This window comes from Rhinoderma darwinii, chromosome 4 (assembly GCF_050947455.1).
Source record: "Rhinoderma darwinii isolate aRhiDar2 chromosome 4, aRhiDar2.hap1, whole genome shotgun sequence".
Taxonomy (NCBI): Eukaryota; Metazoa; Chordata; class Amphibia; order Anura; family Rhinodermatidae; genus Rhinoderma; species Rhinoderma darwinii.
Window position 1 is genome coordinate 386,033,466 of NC_134690.1, and position 18,262 is coordinate 386,051,727.

An 18,262-nucleotide genomic window follows, 5' to 3' on the forward strand; every position below is an offset into this window, starting at 1 on the left:
TTTAGAATTCTGCTGAATTCCAGGGACAGAGCTTTATGGAAACTCATATGACAGTTGGGGCTTAATCATCGAATGATGCTTTAACGGACTCTGTGAAGGGTCCATTGAAAAATAGTACATGTCCTATTTTATTCCGTTTTCACGGATCCGTCCATAGACTTAAGTCTATGAGGGATCCGTGAAAACAGGACCCGCACGTGTGCAACTCGGACGTGAAAAACAGCCGTTTTTCACGTCCGAGTCTGCACTCGTTCGTGTGAGTAAGCCCTTGCTCAGTAAAAACTAAGCTGTTGGGTCACATGTCTGACAGCATAATGGAGATAAACCGTTGTCTGTTTCCATGGGCAATCTGCAGAATATTGAAAGCAGTCTGCAAAAAAGGAATTTATTTGTAAAGCTACTGAAAATTTAAACTTGTGTGAAGTGTCAAAGTGGGTCCCCAGGATAAGCAGTGATGGCATATCAGTAGGATACGCCACCACTTCTTGATCGGTGGGGGTCCAAATGCTGCAAAACCCACTAATCCTCAGAAAGCACTAGTAAGGGTATGTTCACACGGTAGCGTCCATTACGGCTGAAATCACGGAGCTGTTTTCCGGAGAAAACTGCTCCGGAATTTCAGACGTAATGGCATGTTGCAGGCGTTTTTTGCAGCGTCCATTACGGACGTAATTGGAGCTGTTTTTCTATGGAGTCAATGGAAAACGGCTCCAATTACGTCTCAAAAAGTGACAGGCACTTCTTTGACGCGGGCGTCTTTTTTATGACCGTCGGCACAGAACATCGTAAAGCCCATTCAAATGAATGGGCAGATGTTTGCCGGAGCATTGGAGCCGTATTTTCGGACGTAATTCGAGGTTAAAACGCCTGAATTACATCCGTAAATAGGGTGTGTGAACCCAGCCTAAGGCTGGATTCACACGAGCATGTTCGGTTCGTAAAGGATGGAACGTATTTCGGCCGCAATTCCTGGACTGAACACACTGCAGGGAGCCGGGCTCCTAGCATCATAGTTACATACGACGCTAGGAGTCCTAGCCTCGCTGCGGGACAACTGTCCCGTACTGAAATCATGTTTTCAGTACGGGACAGTAGTTCCACGGAGAGGCAGGGACTCCTAGTGTCGTACATAACTATGATGCTAGGAGCCCGGCTCCCTGCAGTGTGTTCAGACCGAACATGCTCGTGTGAATCCAGCCTTAAGCCTCTTCCAGATTCAATCTCTGTCCTAGATCTGGCAGCAGTGATTGGGCTATAAAAGCTCTGCAGAATTTATATATGGAGGAGAAAAATGGAAATGAGGGAAAGAAAATATCCCAGTAATAATTTTATTGAAACCATGATACAATTAAATTTCTTAAAGGGGTTGTGCAGGCACAAGGCAGTTTTTCATACTTTTCGATACCCGGACCCCTCACCAATCAGCAGTTCCGGCTGCCTCTGCGCACCAGATGTTATGCATTGGTCAGTGTCCGATGCACATGGCTGAAAAATCGGAAGCAGAACGCCTACAAACATCTGCCCATTGCTTTCAAATACGGCGTTCTGTTCCGATGGGGTGTTTTTTTACGCCTTATTTTTTTTTAAAAACGTGCATAAAAAGACCCTAAGGGTATGGTCACATGGTTAACTAAATACGGCTGAAAATGAAAAACAGCTCCTAATTTTCAGCCGTTTTTTAATCAAACTAGCGTTTTTCACGGCCGTTTTTGGAGCTGTTTTTCTATTGAGTAAATTAAAAACGACTCCAAAAATGGCTCAAGAAGTGACATGCACTTATTTTTACGGAGCGTATTTTTACGCGCCGCTTTTCAAATATGAGGCGTAAAAAAACACCCCGTCGGAGCACAACGCTGCATTTCCCATTGAAAGCATTGGGCAGATGTTTGTAGGCGTTCTGCTTCCGCTTTTTCAGCCGTGTTTACCACCCAAAATACGTCTGAAAATAGCCTGTGTAAACATATCCTAATTCTAACTTCTAATAATCCAGGATGTCTGATAATTCTGCTCAGACCTTCAATATAATGTGCTATTTTATAAGACTACAGGCAGAAGACTGAGCAGGGACAGCAAACTAGGAAATTCCTTTAATCGCATATTTTCTGTTAATATTTTATTATGGTTTTGCAATGACTGCTTGATAATCCAGAATATTAATGCCAGATTAAATTAATTTCATTATATATAATTGAATAATAAGGAAAATGCTTAGGGGTATGTCCACACGTAAACATGTAGCGAAAATCTGTAGCGTAATATAGTAGCAGCAAAGTGGATGAGGTCTCATCCACAAGCTGAGTAAAAAATATGCTTAATTGACCTGCGGTGCAGATTATTATTTTTTTTTTTAATACGCAGCATATTAATATATGCTTTGAAATTGCTGCTTTTCTGTTGCGGGTTTTTCCCATTGAATTCAACAAAGGCAGAGTGGCAAAACCTGCAACAAATAGCAGATGTTATGATTTTTTCAGCGGAAAAGTTGCGATTCCGCTGCAAATATTGCAACTCAGAAAAAAAAAAAAAAAAATTATACTTACCCAGATCTCTCTGCTTCTGATCCTGTCCGGCCACAGGCAGCAGCAGTCACATGGGATGAAACATAATCTCAGGAGGCCGGGCAGTAGGACATCAGAGGGACGCGTTGCCATGACTACGGGTAAGTATAAACTTTTTTTTTTTTACCCGCTGTTTTCCGCAGTGGAAAAACTGCACCACAATTTTGTGCTTTTCTTCGGCTGGAATTCCCTGCAGGGACCAGGGCGGATACACTGTGTACTTTTGCATTTATCTCTTTAAGGCCTCATTTACACGAGCGTATTATACGCGCGTGCGACGCGCGTGCTTTTCACGCGTGTCGTACGCACCTATAATAGTCTATGGGGCTGTTTAGACGATGCGTAAATTTTGCGCTGCGTGAGTGCGTTGCGTAAAACTCACGACATGTTCTATATTCTTGCGTTTTTCACGCAACACGCACCCATTGACTTCAATGGGTGCGTGAAAACAACGCATGCCACACGGACGGTCCTGCGTTGCATGCGCGAAAATCACGCAAGAGCTGTCAAAAGGATGAATGTAAACAGAAAAGCACCACGTGCTTTTCTGGTTACAAACATCCAAACGGAGTGTCAAATTAGAGATGAGCGCACCGAACTTCACCGGGTTCGGCCGAACTCGTTTTGACCGAACCCGGCAAAAAATGTTCGGGTACGCGACGTCAGGAGACAGTCACTGCCCACGGTGCTCAAAGACTTAAACTGTTTCAGCACCATGGACAGTGACTTTCGATCACAATATACATATACGTGTAAAAAAAAAAAGAAGTTCGGACTTACCGATAAGTCCCGGCTCCTTCCTCCAGTCCGACCTCCCGGGATGACAATTCAGGCCAAGTGACAGCTGCAGGCAATCACAGGCCAAGCACAGGCTGCAGCCAATCACAGGCTGCAGCGGTCTCATGGCCTGCCGCGTCATCCTGGGAGGTGGGGCCGGATGACAAGAGAGGGACGCGTCACCAAGGCAACGGCCGGGAGACCGGACTGGAGGAAGCAGGCAGTTCATGGTAAGTTTGAACGTCTTTTTTTATTCACAGGTTGGTGTATATTGTGTTCGGCATTCACTGTCGAGGGTGCTGAAAGAGTTACTGCCGATCAGTTAGCTCTTTCAGCACCTTGGACAGTGACGGGCGTCGACTACCTCATCTCTATGATGGCGGCTGCGTGAAAATCACGCAGCCGCGCATCATACACGGATGACACACGGAGCTGTCAAATGCCTTTTGCGCGCGCAAAACGCAGCGTTTTTTGCGCGCGCAAAACGCACACGCTCGTGTAAATCCGGCCTAAGGGCTACTATCTCTTTAAGGACTATATTGGTGTTTGCAATGACATTTCATTTACTAGAGGAGGTTTCCTGGCTCCAGAACCATTAAATAGGGAATATAAACACACTTACTTCTTTGTTTTTGACTTCAGCTTAGCAAAGATACATGAAATGTTCCTTTCACGGCATGTAAGATAAACCTAGTGATACATTTGTATTGAACTAAAGTTCATTGCATGAATGAAATTTATTATGTCTCTGACACCTCACTAATCAAAACATGTTCCCCCCTCATAGCTTCTTGCCAAATCATATGGCTTTGTTTGCTCATGTAACATACGAAATAGAGGTTACAGAGCCGAAATCCATCTGCTGTAAGGTGGGAGTGCGAAGGGAGAGTGGGGGGCTAGGGAGTCATTCAAAAATGTTCAATAGCAAATGGTTTCCTGTGGTTTAGGTAAATGTATTTCCCTTAGGAAGCCATTAATAATTGGCTATAGAAATATTTCCTTTATAAGTGTATATTATTTCATTACAAGGCCATGGGTGTAACTTTTGGGGGTGCAGAGGTTGCAAATGCACCTGGGCGTGGTTCTTTAAGGGTCCCAAAGGGTGCTCTGCCACATAAAAAGTACTCTATACGGCATGTCATCATGAAAGAGCCCTGTTATAGATTTGGCATAAACATCAATTTTCTAATACAGTGAAATTCCTTTACTGGAATGCCCTGAAAACTGAATTGGCATCCAATTATCCAGAAAGTCTGATAATGCGGCACATGTTTCCTGGGGACGGGAATGTGGGCGAGGGCTGGGGTAAAGTGCCTGGGTCAATTGTCTGCAGAAGACTCTGGCGTTCTATCCTTTTCTGAACTTAGAGATAGATTTGAGCTGTCGCAGAAGGTCTTTTTCCACTATCTCCAGTTACATCATGCTTGGTTTGCCCAATTTGGTTCTGTATTGCCTCAGTTAGGGTTCTCTAGAGTGGAGGATCTTCTGGGGGCCACGGCCCTTTCAAAGGTTCTTGCTCAAATATACGCCTTATTGCTGTCCTTTGGCCAATGACCTTTTGATAAAGCTTTTACTCGGTGGAAGGGGGATATCCCTGATCTAGAAGAGGAGGAGTGGAGGGAGGTAGAACTGTCATTTTTTGCACACGTTGCATAATTTGATGCGGAAAATCCGCACCATGCCCGCAGCTGTACGCACGTAATTCCGCAGCTAAAACTGCACCTAATGGTGTTTTTTTTAATTTGTTTTTAGGTGCGGTAATTCAATTTTGATGCGGAAATAGGTGATGCGGTTTTATGCTGCGTGTTTTGGTGGGTATTTCTTTTAGGCTGAATGCACACGTTGCGTAATTTGATGTGGAAAACCCATAGGTTTACACATGTAATATGCAGCTAAAACCCGCATCTAATGGTGCGTTATTTGATGCATTTTTAAGTGCGGATTTTACATTTTGATGCGGAAACAGGTGCGTTTTTATGCTGCGGATTTTGGTGTGTTTTTCTTTAAAACTAGGCAGATACAATTCGCAAGTGTAAATGCAAGATAAATTGACATGCTGCAGATTTTAAAATCCGTACAACAGGTCAATTTACATGCAGAAAAAATCTGCACCGTGTAGATGAGATTTCTTGAACTCTCATTTACTTTGCCGGTACTGTATTACGCTGCGGATTTGCAGCATGAAAATCCGCGTGGCAAATGCACATGTAATACGCAATGTGCAATGTGTGCATTCAGCCTTAAACTAGGCAGATACAATTCGCAAGTGGAAACGCAGGATAAATTGATATGCTGCAGATTTTAAAATACGCACCACAGGTCAATTTACGCACAGAAAAAAACTGCACCCTGTAAATGAGAGTTCTTGAAATCTCATTTACTTTGCCGGTACTGTATTACGCTGTGGATTTGCCGCATAAAAATATGCGCGGCAAATCCGCATGTAATACGTAACGTGTGCATTCAGCCTTAGGATGAACTTGCACATGGCACAAAAATGCGCTACAAAATCAGCATTAAAAATCCAACAATTTTAGGGTTATTCCCATCACACGAAATGATGACACTTCACTAGGATATGGCTTAAAGCGGCTCTGTCACCAGTTCCATACTTCCCTATCTCCCACCTAATCTAATAGACGCTGTGTTGTAGATAACTACTGTGTTGTTGTTTTTAAAAAAAACGTTTGTTGGTGACAAAGGTATGAACATTTTAACATTTATGCGAATTTTTTGTAAAAGCCCAAGTGGGCGTTGTAAAGAAAAGTGTATGACGCTGACCAATCAGCGTCATACACTTTTCTTCATTCATGTTCAGCTTTAGTCACAGCACAACGTGATCTCGCGAGATCACGCTGTGCCGTCACTTACTCCCGCAGTTCCTTCACCAGAGTGACAGAAGAATGACCAGACATCGCCTACAGCCGCCTCCTGGCTGGACGCGATGTCTGGTCATTCTCCCAATGGTCCTGAAGGACTTGTGAGAGGGAGCTATGTCACAGCGTGATCTCACGAGATCACGTTGTACTGTGTCTAAGGGCATGACCACACGTGGCGGATTTCCTCCGCAACTGTCCGCATCAATGCCGCACAGAATCTGCGTTGCAGATTCTGCTGCGGATCTGCACAAAATGTGCAGTAAATTGATGCGGACTAGCTGCTGCAGACTGCGGTAAAAGTACTTCCCTTCTCCCTATCAGTGCAGGATAGAGAGAAGGGACAGCACTTTCCCTTGTGAAAGTCAAAGAAATTCATACTTACCGCCCGTTGTCTTGGTGACGCGTCCCTCCTTCGGCATCCAGCCCGATCTCCCTGGATGACGCGGCAGTCCATGTGACCGCTGCAGCCTGTCATTAGCCTGTGATTGGCTGCAGCCGTCACTTAGACTGAAACGTCATCCTGGGAGGCCGGACTGGAGACAGAAGCAGGGAGTTCTCGGTAAGTATGAACTTCTTTTTTTTTTACAGATACATGTATATTGGGATCGGTAGTCACTGTCCCGGGTGCAGAAACAGTTACTGCCGATCGCTTAACTCTTTCAGCACCCTGGACAGTGACTATTTACAGACGTCTCCTAGCAACGCTCCCGTCATTACGGGAGCCCCATTGACTTCCTCAGTCTGGCTGTAGACCTAGAAATACATAGGTCCAGCCAGAATGAAGAAATGTCAAGTTAAAAAAGCAAGACGGATCCGCAGCACACATAACATGTGCATGACAGCTGCGGACTTCATTGCGGAAATTAGAATCTCCATTGAAGTCAATGGAGAAATTCCGCCATGAGTCCGCCACTGCTCCGCAACAGACAGAGCATGCTGCGGACACCAAATTCCGCTCCGCAGCCTATGCTCCGCAGCGGAATTTTACGCCTCGTCTAAACGAACACTGCTAAATTAAAGTGTAAGTCAATGGACAAACGGCTCCGCTGCGGATTAACGCTGCGGAGTGTCCGCAGCGGAATTTAAGTGAAATTCCGCCACGTGTGAACCCAGCCTAAAGCTGAACATGAATGAAGAGAAGTGTATGACGCTGATTGGTCAGCATCATACTCTTTTCGTTATAACGCCCACTTGGGCGTTTACAAAAAATTAGCATGAATGTTAAAATGATCATAACTTTGTCACCAATAAACGTTTTTTTAAAAACAACAACCCAATAGTTATCTACAACACAGCGCCTATTAGATTAGGTAGGTAGGAGATAGGGAAGTATAAAACTGGGGACAGAGCCTCTTTAACTTTGTGATCTGTGTGGGTCCAACTGTCCTGAGATTGAAGGGGATGCAGTGCTGCTTTTGTACTGCGGCCCTTTTCCTGCACAGCGGTGCTCCCGGCCTAGTGAATAGGGCCATGCTTCAGTACCCTGTGGGGGTCCGACTGCAAGGCACCTCACCGATCCAGAGATTTTTCTTATCCAAAATAGGGTACACAACAGAAAGATTTTTCACAGCATATAAAATGACACACAGAAAATGACACCATTGCAAAACAAATTTCTATAGGTCTGGATTATTGTGTATCGGATTAAAGGAATTTCAGTGTACAATGACGTTCCCACACAAACACACATAATCACGATAAAAGCCACATAGCATGTAGATGTTGTTGCATGTGGTAATTTTAATAAATAATATACATTTTAAAATATAATCGTGATACTGCTTTGGGCCTTTTCACATCAGCGTTTGGTTCCGTCGGAGGAACCGATTAACGTAAAGCTGAACGGAAACTATAGCTTCCGTTTGCATTAGCATTGATTTCAATGGTAATGCTTCCGTTGCAGTTGGTTTCCGTTTGTTTCCGTTCCGTAAAGTTTCCTTTTTTTTCACGGAAACAAAAGCGCTGCCGAGTACGCTATTGTTTCCGTGAAAAAAAATGGAAACTTTACAGAACGGAAACAAACGGAAACCAACTGCAATGGAGGCATTACCATTGAAATCAATGGTAATGCAAACGAAAGCTATGGTTTCCGTCGGCTTTCTGTTTATTGGTTCGTCCGACAGAAAGGTTGAATGGAAATCAAACCCTGATGTGAACAGGCCCTTAGAAATAAATATTCAAAAGAAAGACTATGAGGCAACAAATAAGTTTTACTAAACTTTATTTTTATTTTTTTTTAGAAAAATAAACATTTCTAAAGCAGAAGTACAAAAACAATCTGTCTGTACAAATTATAAAACAGTATAATATCAGTGGCAGCTTTCATTGAAAGCAAATACATTAGATACCAGAAGTACCTATTAAATAAAATGACCTTTAGCACCAATAAGGATAAGTTATTGTAAAGGAATACCAAAGAAAAAAAAAATCTGTTTTCTTCACTGCTGTAAAACATAAAATATTCGTCCATTGTAGTGTAATTCACAAGATATAAGGGGTAAGATTTATATAAATTGGTACAAATAGAACAGTGCCCCAACCCATAACAACCAAACCGTTACAACTTTTTGTAAAGAATCCTCAGGGGGGGGGGAGCGGACTTATCAGTTGCTGTTGTCAATTTTTCCACATTTCTTTTGCACAAATTTTTATAAATCTTCCCAATTGTCATTTGCAGAGAGTGTTTAGTCACTGACTAAGACAAAATCATAGGAATTAGCCACAGTGACACCTACAGGTTGTAAAACATAAAAAAATAAGCCAAATTCTTGTGAAAGTAATCCCATAGGTTGACAATTATGACAAAAATATAATTACACAGTAAAGTAATTTCTTAATCAAATAATTAAAAAAAAATGTAAGGATTTTTGGTTATAAAACTAGATAACATTATGGTCAAGACATTATTTGTATCAATTAGGTAGCATTGATTAAATCTTAGATGTAAGTCTCGGTTACATGCAGTAGGGAAGCCATTTTGTATGGTAAAATAGTATTTCGCTTCAGTTGCCAAAACGTAATATTTGCAGTATTTGCCATTGCTATAGTGAAGAGCGGCACTTTGTTGGAAAGTCTCCTTGTGATGAAGTCATTGACCAATAGAACAATATTCAATGCAAAGGCATACAGTAAAAAAATGTATACCACGCAATATAAGTTTTTCTACTATGGGGTCCTATGGGCAATACGTCACAGCTTTCCATCTGAGGTTTACATCTGGAAATCCTGTCATGTGAACAGAGCCTAAGGCCCCCTTCACATCTCAATACTGCCCTACAGTTATTGCATACATAGGGAAAGCTCCTGACGTACACTATAAACATGTTCATAGAGCACCATTAGACCGAGGGAGTCCAAATGAGTGTCTGTCAGTGATGTCAAGTACTTTTCAAGGACCGGAATTCCCTGGTCAGACCATTGGCGATGCCATGGCTGGGGACTATGGCATCGCAAAGCTTTTGACATCATTGTCCATCGATGGACAGTGACAAAATAAGGAGCTTCCACAGTGCCAGAGTCCCCCGATGCAGAACACTAACAGATCCTCTCCCTGGGGACTCCAGCCCTGGGGAAGCTCCTGACGTTACTGTTCGTATATGGAGAGTGACTTCAGGAGTTTCACCGCGGCCAGGTACGGGTGATGTATCCCACAGTATGCCATTCAGCAGGATATGTTTTGGCCTTCCATCAGAGGTATACATCGGGAGTCCTCCAGAGGTATACCTCTGATGGTAGATCAAAATGCGATGTGAAGGGGGACTAGGTCTGATTAATATTAGTTAAGCCCATAAAATGGCTTCCTCTACTGTGTGTGTTTTTGGTGGGCACAGTATCACAACATTAAAACTCTTTAACTTGAACCTATTACTTTCTTTTGAAAGAAAAACCATTGAGTTCTAGCAGCTCACCATACATGCTTGACCTAGAAGAAGACATTGGTCTAGCTATCTTAGGATTGATTTAAAAGAGAGGCATAAATATAGATATAAAAACAGCCAAACTGTTCAGAATCTTTACCATATCAGACACAGGAATAAATTATAAATCCAGTTACTGGGAAAAATGGGGTTTGAGCTACAGCAATAAAACTCTGAATCTATTTTCTAGAAATGAATATATTTTTGGATATTGAATAATTTGACCATTTTTTTTTCTTACATTATTTGGTGGTATTAAATTAATGTGACCAGTACACGTATACAGTATTTGCATAACCACTTTTACTATACTATTTCTGCCAGAATTCCTAATCTTAGGCCATTCTTTGAATATGTTTAAGTTGTCTGAGGTAAATGTTATATTTGGTCATAATAATTCCATGTTAGTTTTGGCTTAAAAGGGGCTGTCTCATCTGGACAACCTCTTTACATATGCCCTATTAGAGCATATAGATGCCCTTCGCTCAGGAATTACCTCTATGAGCCAAGGTTATGGAAGTGAACAATGATGGTGTATCCAGCACTCGATATAAAAGTTAAATTGTTTATTTGGTCATGTTAAAACCAAAGATTAAAATAAAAATCCCGGGACCACGCTTACGCGTTTCAGACCGCTAGGGTCCTTAGTCATAGCTTTAATCTTTTGTTTTAACATGACCGAATAAACCATTTAACTTTTAGATCGAGTGCTGGATACACCATCATTGTTCACTTCCATTACCTTATATACCTGCTGTCGACACAGGACTGCGTTGGGGGTATTTTCGAGCACCTGCAGCATTTGAACCGAATCAATTTGCATCAAATAACGCATTGGAAACGCTCTGGAAACGCGGTGAGCGAACTTTCTGTAATATATTCTTTCTCTTTCTATGAGCCAAGGCAGAGAGTCATTATAAAGAGCAACTCCCGCTCTGGAGGACTCAACACAACCATCAGTTACATGGCCACCCATTCATGGCCTTACTTAGCTGATCACTGGGGGTTTAAGAAGCCAGACCTTTGGCAATCAGTTGACGGCCAAGGAGGCTTCATTCCATGAAGCTGTGGTCCAGATGGGATAGCTTCCCCCTTTCACTTACACCTAAGTAAGGGTATTTTATATTTGGTTCAATACTGGAAACGTTTATTTTATTTGTTTTTTTTTGGTAGAGAATTTTTAGTAGGAAACTATCAACTTTGTAAATTGTTCCCTGTAGAACTCAATTTTTTATTAGTGAGGTCCTTTCCTTAAACAAGACTGATCCATATGGCTTAGTGAGAGAACAAGAGCATTAGGAATTAAAATTAATATAAGCAGAAAATGCTATAGAAAGAAATTCATAATTTATGATAAAGTTCAATAAAATTTACGGTGATTTTGACAATTTTACGCCAATCATGTTTTCCATTATATAACAAATTGCTAAACCTGAAAGACCCCTTAAATAATTAATCCGTAAACTTGAACATGTTGGAAGACTATTATTTCAAGGCCAAATCCCAAAACATTGGTCATAGACTATCCTTAAAGTTGAATGACTATTAAAAATGAATATTATTGGCAAGGAGACAGAAGGATGGACATACCTTGCAGCCTTCAGGAGGGCAAGATGTAAATTGTGAAGAAGGAAAGAAGTGGAACAAAGAAGAAAGAATGATTAGGAGGAGGAGAAAGACGAGAGAGAAGCCGGTTTCAGATAGCAGCAACCTAATTGGTTCTTATCAAACCTAAACCTATGGAACCAACTGGAGAAGTGTTTTCATGAACAAAAATATTCATCAAGACATTTCATACCTGTCCTTTGAGTGCTTGCTAAGTATCTGCAACAACATGTAAGAGTCCATTTGATAAGCACTGGGACATAACACAAGAGTGTTTCGGTCCCTCTGAAATTCTTGGCATTATTAATAGCTTTATACCTTTTTTTTTTTGGAAGTCTTTAAACATATCAGCTATGGCTTTGATTTGCTAGAATCCTCATGGATAAACATCTTAAATTAAGATGTTTTATAATTAAAATCTCATAATTTACAATTAAAGTAACACACATTTATGACATAACAAATAATTAAGTTTGTTTTTATCCCTGTAGAAGAAAAAAAGAAATATTAAACACTGGTCTCAATTAGCCAGTGTACCATTAAACAGTCACACAGAATGTAAAGCCAGCAGCCTACTGACATTGGTGGGCTTGATCCAATCCAAATGTCATTCTTCTTCACTGCAGAAACAGCACTATATACAGTTTCAACATAATCACCATATTCATTAACTTCATTTCTAACAGTGTAGCACATTTTTGTCTTTTAAATCACATTAAAAAAATGCTGAATTATTGCACATCCACCCTGGTAAATTCAGGTACATTTTAACAGCACTCTAGAAAGTAGAATGAATATTAGTGCATTTTCCTCAATTCAATCCATGCTAAATGACTTCAATAGAATCACTTTGGTCAAACTGTCATTTTCAGGTAGGTTATTTTGTTTTGACCAGACACAAGATTTCTGGAGCCTGTTTTGAAGAAGACAAGTTGTCGTCCTAAAAAAAATTGAAAAATGAAACATTTACAAAGCAATACAAAAAGTTAAATATTTTTAGACAAGAAAAACTGCAATAATTAATATTTCGGGTTACAATTTATAACCTTGGCCCTGCCTAGGCATTAAAATCAAAGGCACCTTACCAGTCACTATTGCCATGATACACTTTGAGTTAATAAATGCATTTAGGGAGCACTTATCACTTGCATTTTTAGACCATCAATGTTAGATCGGTGGGGGTCTAACTTACGGGACTGACACCAAGCAGCAAAATGAAGGAATAGCAGCGCTTTCAGGAGCGCCGTGATGATCGTCCCCGGAGGTCGGACCCCCACTGATCAAACATTAACGGCCTATAATAAGAATAAGCCATTAATGTTAAAGTTCCGGAGAACCCATTTCAACTTTAAGGAGTTTTTCGAAATGACCAAGGGGCTTTTGGCTCCATCTGGTCTTCGGATACTTGATGAGTCCTGCCATGCATTTGAGTAAGAAAACAGAGTGATCATTGCAGCATGTTACAGGCCTTTTATTAAGACTAAGCCGAACAACTTGTCTTTCTCGAGGTGCCTACAAGAAGAAGTGTTGCTCTCAATACCTATAGAAGACTGCGAAGACAGCTAGTATATCCAGAAAAATAAGCGACACATAGCACTAATTATGTACCATGACAATAAAAAATAACCTTTATTATATTGCACATAACAGCATATTGGCCATCACAGAAATAAAAACAATAATACACACAATTTAAAAGGAGAGTGTGGAGAAACAACGTAAATAGTCCAAGTTATATGTTACCATAGTATAAACATCATGTGATGTGGTATAGTACAGAAATCTCTATGCAAAAGGATATATCATAAGCCAAATAATTAAACTCAAGAACAGAGAGAATTCTAGATGTAATGTAAACCTGGCCAGAAAGCACAAAATGGGCTAAGAAAAGTGCACAAACCCGTGGATTGCATGATGGACCAAAAAACGGAAGATCTCCCCTTGAGAAAGCTGACGGCGAAACGCGCGTTGGGGGCGGTCTGTGTGGAGATCTTCCGTTTTTTGGTATTGTATTATTGTTTTTATTTCTGTGATGGCCAATATGCTGTTATGTGCAATATAATAAAGGTTATTTTTTATTGTCATGGTACATAATTAGTGCTATGTGTCGCTTATTTTTCTGGATATACTAGCTGTCTTCACAGTCTTCTATAGGTATTGAGTTCTGCTTTGCGATCTGTGTGGACGCATTATTTTTTGGCGAATGCCAATGGTCTATAAGTATATAGGTATTCATCAAGAAGAAGTGTTGGCCTGCTGCTGCTAGGAAAGTAATGATCTTGCCTCTTGTGCCACAGGCTTAAAGTGGATAAAGTGGATGGGGCTGTGCTGCACTACCAGACACATCCTATGGACAAGAGTGCTGCTGTTTCTAAAAAAAAACAAGTTGACCTTTTTTTTCTAATGTTAGACAACAGCCCCTTGACTTTGCAGGCACTATAAGCATTTTGGAGGAAATTTAGAAAATTCAAAACTCTATGGAAGCTTTGTTTAAAGTTGTATTAATCCATTTTAGAAGTAACAAAGCATAACATACAACAATATTTGAAGCCGAAGCCTTTCTGTATTTTATACTTTGGGCATTCTAAAATGGATTAATAAATTTCTCAGGATTTTTGGATTTCTTGACTGCCAAGTATTTGCAAAGTAAATTTGGGATCACTATAGTTACTATTGGCATTCATTAAACCAGCCTCTACTCTCCTATGTAACTAGAAATAATTACTTTCTTGTACCCAGGTGCTGAGAATGGATGGCTTTCTGCTTAGCTTCAATTACACAATCAATCCTTCTTCACATTTACATTCATTTCAACCTATCTTTCAGTAAAGTGTTGTATGCTTTTCTTCCCCAGATACTTCTGTCTGATCTAATGACTGTTGAACTGGGCACTGACTCCATAGTCTCCGTCCAAGTAAGTGACTTATGCAGCAACACGGTGGAATTCTCACCTTTTTTTTATGCAGCTGTTTAACTTTTCATTTAAAATGTTTTGATTTTCAACATAATCCATGTCTACAATATTCTAAAATTTGATGACATCACATTTAGGAAGTACTTGACAAAACCCAACATAGAAATCCAAGCAAAATCAACCCAATAGTTTCTTATATAAGTAAATATATAATTACCAGTCCAGGTTGTCTGATTTGTCCAGATAAAAGCTTTACACTGTGAATGACCTTCACAAACTTCTATTGCTTCATTTATATCAAACACGGACAGGAGACATCCATTATGGTGGTACGATGGCCAACATCTGTAGTCTTCATCAACTATCGAAGCATCTTCTACTTGCCTATATTCTGAATAAATCAACAATAATAAGAGTTGTGAAATTTTTAATTTACGATAAAGCATAGAAATACAAAATTAGAACTTTGCCAAATACATGCGAAATATTTTACAATGAAAATCATGAATACATTTACTTAGAGAAGCATTCGCCGTGAATAGGTAGAAATTACTAGTAGATTACCAATCAAAGGACTAAAGTGTCATATACACTGCTATGTACAAGCCTTGAGTTGTATAAAGCTGCAATATGGCAACCATAGAAGTCTATGAGTCCCTACTGTTCCTCCATCGGTCTCCGACTTTCATATAATAAATAAAAATCATGGCATGTTCGACTGAATGGAAGCATCTAAGGGAGACAACTTCTGTAATGCGGTGCCATATGGCGGCACGATAATATATGTCAGTGCATGGAGTGCCAACATCTCTGTAGTACATGGTCAAACAAGTCTAGAGAGCCACCCTTAATATTAGTCAAGTGAATGGGGCTGAGCTGCAATACTAGACACTATGAACAGGAGTGGAGCTGTTTCCACTATGTTATTCTAATCATGCAACCCCCTTAACCATGTGTATGCTTGAAAAAACTATAGTATGGTGACTCAAATAAGCAAAACACTATGACTAGACGTAACTTTTTAGTTCCATATTACCTTTTAGAGACATCACAAACAATTATTTCAACTACACAAGGTTACATTGTCATGGTTTCCTATTATATATTGTACACGCTACTATGTATCTGCCCGTATTCACTAACTGGTTCTGCCGTCTCAGATCTTCCTAATGCAATTGAGGCTAATTAGTTCAATAGACATACATAATAAATTATCCCAAGCTGCAAATTATCCAAAGTGCTGACATTAAGGCTACATTCAGAGAGCGTAGCTAACCCCGGACGTGAAAAACTGCAGTTTTTCACATCCGAGGTGCACCTGTGCGGGGCGCGTTGTCACGGATCCCATAGACTAGAGTTTATGGAGGGATGCGTGACACGCGGGAAAATAGGACATGTCCTATTTTTTCACTGACCCTTCACATGCTCCGTTGAAACAATGGTCGTGCCAATTGAGTCCATGTGACAGCTGTTGTTTTAACGCTCGTCTGAATGAGCCCTAACTCTAGATATCTTAATGCCTCATAAACAGCCAATGGGCAAAGAAGGTTATTTTTTCGATTTTTTTATTTTATTCCATTTTCTGTACATGATTATGGGGGCTGCCATGTTGCATGAGTTGCTGTTAACAGTATTTAGAGATCATAGAAACTTGTGAACAGGAAGAGACTTAAAGAGACTCTGTCTCCACATTATAAGTGCCCTATTTCCTACATAAGGAGATGGGCGCTATAATGTAGGTGAAAGCAGTGGTTTTTATTTAGAAAAATTATCTATTTTTACCACGTTAGGAGCGATTTTAGCTTTATGCTAATTAGTTTCTTAATGCCCAAGTGGGAGTATTTTTACTTTAGACCAAGTGGGCGTTGTACAGAGGAGTGTGTGACGCTGACCAATCAGCGTCATACACTTCTTCATTTAGTCAGCGCATAGTGACACTGCATTGTTCACTATGTGCTGTCTTATACTGACATATTAACGTTACTGAAGTGTTTAGACAGTGACTAGACATTCCTGTCATTTACAGAGTGATCTCGCGAGATTACGCTTGCTCTGCTGTAAGTACCACAGAAACGTTAACGAAGTGCAGGGATTGTGAACAGACATCCCGTCCTGTCTGGAAGGATTGTCTATTCACTGTCTAAACACTTCAGTAATGTTAATATGTCAGTATAAGACACCACATAGCGAACAACGCAGTGTCACTGTGCGCTGACTAAGTGAATGGAGAGAAGTGTATGACGCTGATTGGTCACTGATTGGTCACTGATTGGTCAGCGTCATACACTCCTCTGTACAACGCCCACTTGATCTAACGTAAAAACACGCCCACTTGGGCATTAAGAAAGTAATTAGCATAAATCTAAAATCGCTCCTAACGTGGTAAAAATAGATTGTTTTTCTAAATAAAAAGTACTGCTGTCACCTACATTATAGCGTCCATCTCCTTATGTAAGAGATAGGGCACTTATAATGTGGTGACAGAGCCTCTTTAACTACTTCAATGAGAGAGTTTCTAGACCTGTAAACTGTGCATAGATCAATGTGCAGGGAGGGGGAAGAGGGAAACCATGTCCATCACCTATTGTCAATGGGGATTCTGTGTTATATATATACAAACGTTCCATTTGATTGATGGATTAAAGCACTTTTTCTATTTTGCTACATCTCTGGAGTGCTACATTTGGGTGACTTTGGTCGTGTCCCTGGCAGGTTTGCACCCTCATCATTACGATTTTCTGACTGTGCGGCTGACATATATATATATATATATATATATATATATATATATATATATATATATATATATATATATAGAGAGAGAGAGAGAGAGAGAGAGAGAGAGAGAGAGAGAGAGAGAGAGAGAGGGAGAGAGAGAGAGAGAGAGAGAGAAAGCTTTTACATTTCATTGTAATACTGCCTGTGATAATGATATGACTGAAAAGGGATCTCTACAGAACAGGAAGGATCAGTCTACTATGATTGGTGGATGCTGTGTTATCTATATATAGGTGTTACCTGCCATTGTAATCCTGCCTGTGATGATAATAAGATGAAGGATCAGTCTATTATTAATGGTGGATCCTGCATTATATATATAGAGGTGTTACCTGTCAGTGTAATCCTGCCTGTGATGATAATGAAATGACTGCTGAGAAGTGATCTTTACAGAACAGGAAGGGTTAGTCTATTGTGAGGCGCAGTGGCCAGAATAAAAACTGCAAGATTTTAAGATTATTTTTTAATATAGATACTGACATAGAAAAAAAAATACATCATTAAAAATTCTTATAAAATATGTTTAACCTAAAAAATAGATTTAAACTATAGGTCATTGTTTGATAACACATTCCCTTTAACTGAAATTGGCTAAAACTTTTTCTCTAATAGATCACGAGAAGGACTCCATGGAATATGTCACTTAGTTTCCTCACTCTCCTTTCTGTATTGGCTAATATATTACCAGACTGTCTTGGCTGCCGTTCAGTCTCAGATGAATTTAAAAGCCACCCTCTTGTTCCCTGTTCACAGCTCCTTCAAGTTTCTCGGCCATTACTGAGCTCCCTTTATTTTCCGAAACCATCAGTGAATTAATCACTTTTAAATATAACA

The 18,262-nt window shown here is 40.3% G+C and overlaps 1 protein-coding gene across 1 annotated transcript in view; it reads right to left on the reverse strand.

Moving 5' to 3' along the window:
• Positions 1-8,503: 8,503 nt before the first annotated feature.
• Positions 8,504-18,262, reverse strand: part of PKDCC (protein kinase domain containing, cytoplasmic) — a 58,733-nt gene continuing 48,974 nt past the window's right edge. Inside the window, exons 6-7 of the mRNA XM_075863255.1 lie at positions 14,868-15,041; positions 8,504-12,676 (exon numbers count right to left, since the gene is read on the reverse strand). Coding sequence (XP_075719370.1) covers positions 12,591-12,676; positions 14,868-15,041 — 260 coding nt within the window. The 3' untranslated portion in view covers positions 8,504-12,590. The remainder of the gene's footprint in view (positions 12,677-14,867; positions 15,042-18,262) is intronic.